The sequence below is a fragment of the Rhinolophus sinicus genome, chromosome 14 (genome assembly GCF_057876585.1).
Source record: "Rhinolophus sinicus isolate RSI-liver-muscle chromosome 14, RSI-T2T, whole genome shotgun sequence".
NCBI lineage: Eukaryota > Metazoa > Chordata > Mammalia > Chiroptera > Rhinolophidae > Rhinolophus > Rhinolophus sinicus.
In genome coordinates this window covers 107,891,530-107,897,179 of record NC_142514.1, presented here as the reverse complement: position 1 = coordinate 107,897,179, position 5,650 = coordinate 107,891,530, and the positions used below count along the sequence as shown (strand labels likewise).

At 49.3% G+C, this 5,650-nt stretch overlaps 1 protein-coding gene across 1 annotated transcript; it reads right to left on the bottom strand.

The window, feature by feature from the left end:
- Positions 1 to 2,236: 2,236 nt before the first annotated feature.
- On the bottom strand, positions 2,237 to 3,729 carry LOC148755779 (putative POM121-like protein 1). The gene is made up of 2 exons (XM_088789859.1): positions 3,679 to 3,729; positions 2,237 to 3,319 (listed from the first exon to the last, which is right to left on the bottom strand). The coding sequence occupies exons 1-2, from the start codon at positions 3,727 to 3,729 to the stop codon at positions 2,576 to 2,578; spliced, it is 795 nt and encodes a 264-aa protein (XP_088645985.1). The 3' UTR covers positions 2,237 to 2,575.
- Between the last annotated feature and the right edge of the window lie 1,921 nt (positions 3,730 to 5,650).

Here is a 5,650-nt window from a genome sequence, read left to right as displayed (position 1 = left end):
TAAAACTTCTATACTAAGAGGGCTTTAAGCTTCTATACTAGGGGGCTGAAAACTTCTATGCTGAAAGGCCTTAAAACTTCTATAGTGAGGGGACTTAAAACTTCTATAGTGAGGGGACTTAAAACTTCTATACTGAGGGAACTTAAAACTTCTATTCTGAGGGGGTCTTAAAACTTCTAAATTGAGGGGACTGGAAAGTCATACAGTGAGGGGTTTAAAACTTGTATACTGAAGGGGCTTAAAACTTCCTAATTGAGGGGACTTGAAACTACTATAGTGAGGGGACTTAAAACTTCTATAGTGAGGGGACTTAAAACTCATATAGTGAGGGGGCTGAAAACTCCTATACCGATGGGGCTGAAAACTTGTATAATCAGGGGACTTAAAACTTCTATTCTGAGGGGACTTGAAACTTCTATGGTGAGGGGACTTAAAATTCATATAGTGAGGGGGCTGAAAACTTCTTTAGCGAGGGGGCTTAAAAGTTCTATAGTGAGGGGCTGAAAACTTCTATAGTACGGCACTGAAAACTTCTTACCGAGGGGGCTTAAAGCTTCTCTAGTGAGGGCGCTTAAAACTTCTATGGTGAGGGAACTTACTATTCTGTAGTGAGAAGATTTGAAACTTCTTCACCGATGGGGCTTAAAACTTCCATAGTAAGGGAATTTAAGCTTCCATAGTGAGGGGATTTGAAACTTCTTTACTGAGGGCTCTTAAGACTTCTATACTGAGGGGACATAAAACTTCTACAGTGAGGGAATTTAGAACTTCTCTTCTGAGGGGACTTAAATCTTCTGTAGTGAGGGGACTTAAAACTCACATAGTGACGCGGCTGAAAACTTGTATAGTAGGGGGCTGAAAACTTCTATACCGATGGGGCTTAAAACTTGTATACTCAGGGGACTTAAAACTTCTATTCTGAGGGGACTTGAAACTTCTATGGTGTGGGCTTAAAACTGCTATTTTGAGGGGCCTTAAACCTTCTATAGTGAGGGGACTTAAAACTTCTATTTTGATGGGACTGAAAACTTCTATAGTGCGGGGGCTTAAAACTTCTTTAGTGTGGGGCTTAAAACATCTACAGTGAGGGGACTTGAAGCTTCCAAAGTGAGGGGATTAAAACTTCTTTACTGAGGGGAAGTAAAACTTCTCTTCTGAGGGGCCTTAAAACTTCTACAGTGAGGGGGTTTAAAACTTATTCTGAGGGGCCTTAAAGCTTCTATAGTGAGGTGACTTACAACTTCTCTAGTGAGGGGGGTTTAAAACTTCCGTAGTAGGGGGCTGAAAACTTCTACAGTGAGGGGACTTAAAACTCATATAGTGAGGGGGCTGAAAACTTCTTTAGTGAGGGGGCTTAAAAGTTCTATAGTGAGGGGCTGAAAACTTCTATAGTACGGCACTGAAAACTTCTTACCGAGGGGGCTTAAAGCTTCTCTAGTGAGGGCGCTTAAAACTTCTATAGTGAGGGAACTTACTATTCTATAGTGAGAAGATTTGAAACTTGTTCACTGATGGGGCTTAAAACTTCCATAGTGAGGGGCTTAAAACTTCTATAGTAAGGGAATTTAAGCTTCCATAGTGAGGGGATTTGAAACTTCTTTACTGAGGGCTCTTAAGACTTCTATACTGAGGGGACATAAAACTTCTACAGTGAGGGAATTTAGAACTTCTCTTCTGAGGGGACTTAAATCTTCTGTAGTGAGGGGACTTAAAACTCACATAGTGACGCGGCTGAAAACTTGTATAGTAGGGGGCTGAAAACTTCTATACCGATGGGGCTTAAAACTTGTATACTCAGGGGATTTAGAACTTCTATTCTGAGGGGACTGGGAACTTCTACAGTGAGGGGACTTAAAACTCATATAGTGAGGGGCTGAAAACTTTTATAGTAGGGGGCTGAAAACTTCAATACCGATGAGGCTTAAAACTTGTATACTCAGGGGACTTAAAGCTTCTATTCTGAGGGGACTTGAAACTTCTATGGTGTGGGCTGAAAACTGCTATTTTGAGGGGCCTTAAAACTTCTATAGTGAGGGGGCTTAAAAAGTTCTATAGTGAGGGGGCTTAAAAAGTTCTATAGTGAGGGGGCTTAAAAAGTTCTATAGTGAGGGGGCTTAAAACTTCTATACTAAGAGGGCTTTAAGCTTCTATACTAGGGGGCTGAAAACTTCTATGCTGAAAGGCCTTAAAACTTCTATAGTGAGGGGACTTAAAACTTCTATAGTGAGGGGACTTAAAACTTCTATACTGAGGGAACTTAAAACTTCTATTCTGAGGGGGTCTTAAAACTTCTAAATTGAGGGGACTGGAAAGTCATACAGTGAGGGGTTTAAAACTTGTATACTGAAGGGGCTTAAAACTTCCTTATTGAGGGGACTGGAAACTACTATAGTGAGGGGACTTAAAACTTCTATAGTTAGGGTGCTATCTCGTTTCAGGGCCTCTGGCTGGCAGAAGAGGGAGCCTGGTGGACTGTGCTTCCTGGGTGACAAAGATGCACAGAGGTAGCCCCTCCAGCAGAATCTGGGAGAGTCACTGGGCCTTAGCAGGCGTGCTTCCTCCTGTACTTCGCCACCTATGGATTCGTGCTGGGAGCTGCAAGGACAGCTGGTGCAGGACCGCTCCATACAGCACATATGGCACTGAGGTCTGGGATGGCCTCCGTCTCACCTCCCCGAAGTGCTCTGTGGATGCTCTGGAGTGCAGCTTGCTTCTCCGCATCTAGGTGTGCCGCTGTGACTCGGAAGCCCAGCTCAGGGGGTGTTGGCAGTCTCACAGGGTCCCCTCGCCTGCGCGGCAGAAGACAAGTCTTTCGTTTTCGAGGCCTGGAACCGTCACGTGTGGGTGAGCCGTCTGTCCGGGTTCGCCTCTGCCCCTTTGTTCCATCTGCCTCCTTTTCACGCTGGCACTTCTGGGAAAGGCCGGGAGCCGAGGAGGGAGAAGGACCCTCCTGGCTCACTTTTTTGGAGGATTTCTGGAATAGCCGAGCACGGGATGTGGCTGTGGCTGTACGTCTCTTCCTCTGCGCAGGCGGGAAACCTCGGGTGGAGCTGTATGAGCTCGTGATGGCATTTCTTCTGGGGCAGGAGATTAGCACGGAGGTCTGGGATTTCTTGTCGCCCTTGTCTTCTGAGACCTCCCTATGGGGGATTCTCTGCAGAAGCCCAGGCCTGGGAATGAGGCAAGAGACCGCCAGGGCCCTAAATGCAGACCGTGCTCGCCCACTGCCGTCGGGGTTCCTTCCCGTGTCTCCTGAGATCGTCGCCTGGAGGATTCTCCGCAGAGTCCCAGGCCTGGGCACGAAGACTGAGTGGCCTCCCTGGACCCCCAGGGGCCTGAAAGCAGACCGTGCTCGCCCAGTGCCGTCGGGGTTCCTTCCCGTGTCTCCTGAGATCATCGCCTGGAGGATTCTCCGCAGAGTCCCAGGCCTGGGCAAGAAGACTGAGTGGCCTCCCTGGACCCCCAGGGGCCTGAAAGCAGACCGTGCTCGCCCAGTGCCGTCGGGGTTCCTTCCCGTGTCTCCTGAGCTCGTCGCCTGGAGGATTCTCCGCAGAGTCCCAGGCCTGGGCACGAAGACTGAGTGGCCTCCCTGGACCCCCAGGGGCCTAAAAGCAGACCGTGCTCGCCCAGTGCCATCAGGGTTCCTTCCCTGATTGGCCACCGGAGACACTGAGCTACAGGCCATCTGTGCGTGCAGAGCCGACAGCACCGCTTCCCTCTGATGGCCATGCCTGCTGATTGAGATGAGGGACCCCAGAAAAGTGCGCAGCATTTGAGAGAGCATGGAACATCGCCGCCGAGATGCTGTGAGAAAGCACGAAGGCAAACTCCTCAGATACCTGCAGTTTGGCCTGCGAGAGAACGGAGGGGCACGGACCGCTGTGTGAGGATGGCGGGCCCAGTGAACGCGGTGGGCATGGCGAGCGCCGTGGTGCTGGCCCTCGGGTGCCCGGGGCGGGCGTGGGAGACAGATCCTGCCCTGATAACCGCCCATGGGTCACTTGGGTGAGGTCTGTCTTTGGCTCGACAGCAGGCTCCTAGCCAGCTCCTTCAGCTGTCAACAGGGCTGAAGGCGAAGTGCCCACCGTTGGGCCTGTTGCCGGGATGCAGTAGGGAACAATGGACGCGCGTGCCCGAGACCGCCAAAAGCGCGCGGGGGCGCGCCAGCGCGCGCACGCGCGCCAGCGGGGGTCGCCGGGCGGCGCGCGGCCGCGTGCAGGGAGAGTCAGGGGCAAGGGGCACGCAGAGGGGGCCTCAGCGGATGCGGGAGGACCTGGGGCAAGCAGAGGTGTGGATCTCCCGGCGGGCGCTCCCGGATCTGCTGAGGGGTGGAGGTGTTTGCTTCAGGGCCAGGAGCAGGAACGCCTTTTGACAGGCATCAGCCCTGTCTCCCCTGGGGGCCGCACAGCTGTGGGGAACTTAACTCCCAGCAGAAGGGAGACCCTGCTCCTCAGGGGTCACCCCGGGATAAACGTATCGTTGAAATAAAATGTTTCACTTTGGAAAAAGAAAAAAAAAGAAAAAAAAGAGGAAACTCCTTGTTATGACCCACTAAATTCATTTCATGACCAGCAGTAGGAAAAACACAGTGTTACTAAATGATACAAAAGTCATCTGAGTTGGAAAGAGAAAAGATGATCGTGGGCAATGCAAATGAATTGCCGGAACATAATACTGTAAAAATGACTTAAAGTTAAATCCTTGAATAGTAAAGGTTATGGTTCAAGTTTTTGTTAAAGTTAATCTTGTTAGATTCATAATGACTTTTAGAACGATGATATTGAGTAACCCAGATTATCCACAAAAATAAGATTAAAAAACACCCCAAAACGGCAGAGGGGGTTCAGTCCCACAGTGCTGATACAACTCCACTGGAGTCTATTGTACCGCTTACACACACCCGTGGTTACATTTCAGCACATAGAGAATTCCATCAAGGGTGTCAACGCAAGCTAAAAGCGTGTGTATCTAAGGGAATAAAATGTGCGTCCTATATCATTTGTGACACCTCCCTCCCCCCAAAGGAAGTGACAAGAGCTGAGTATCTTTATTTCGGAATAATGCCAAGACTACCTGCAGCTGGCAGAAGCTTCCAGATGTTCCGAAGGTGCTCCCTATCGGATCAGAGGAGACGCTATTCTGGGAAAGGTAACCAGTGGAGGATGAAGTGTACATTTGTAGATGAGCCGAATGGTCGTGTAGCAAAGGGCCAAATGACCACCTCGAGGAGTCGAAGCCCAGACAAGATTAAGATGCTTCTCTACCCCGTAATTCAAACTTAAGGAAAACTAAACTGATCTGGCCCCCAATGACTTCTTTCTTTACCCGAAGACAAAGGAAATATTGCAAGGAAGACATTTGGATGACATTCGGGACATCAAGGGTAATACGATGACAGCTCTGACGGCCATTCCAGGAAAGGAGGTCCGCGATCGCTTTGAAGGGTGGACTAGGCGCTTGTGTGGGCGCGTAGCTTCCCAAGGGGAGTACTTCGAAGGTGACCATCGTGATGCTCAGCAGTGAGGTACGTGGCACTTTTTCTAGGATGAGTTCTCGAACCTAATTGTCAGTCTGTTCATAGTTCACTTGATTATTGAGACAACCTTTTCAAGAGAGTGTTAAGTTTATATTGACTGGATATGGCTATATC

What these genes read in the sequence shown, in the direction of transcription:
- LOC148755779 (XM_088789859.1), bottom strand. Translation starts at nt 3,729, where the DNA reads ATGGCCATCAGAGGGAAGCGGTGCTGTCGGCTCTGCACGCACAGATGG. An exon ending in TCTGCACGCACAGATGGCCT is followed by an intron (nt 3,320 to 3,678) that starts GTAGCTCAGTGT and finishes CTGGGGGTCCAG; the next exon opens with GGAGGCCACTCAGTCTTCGT.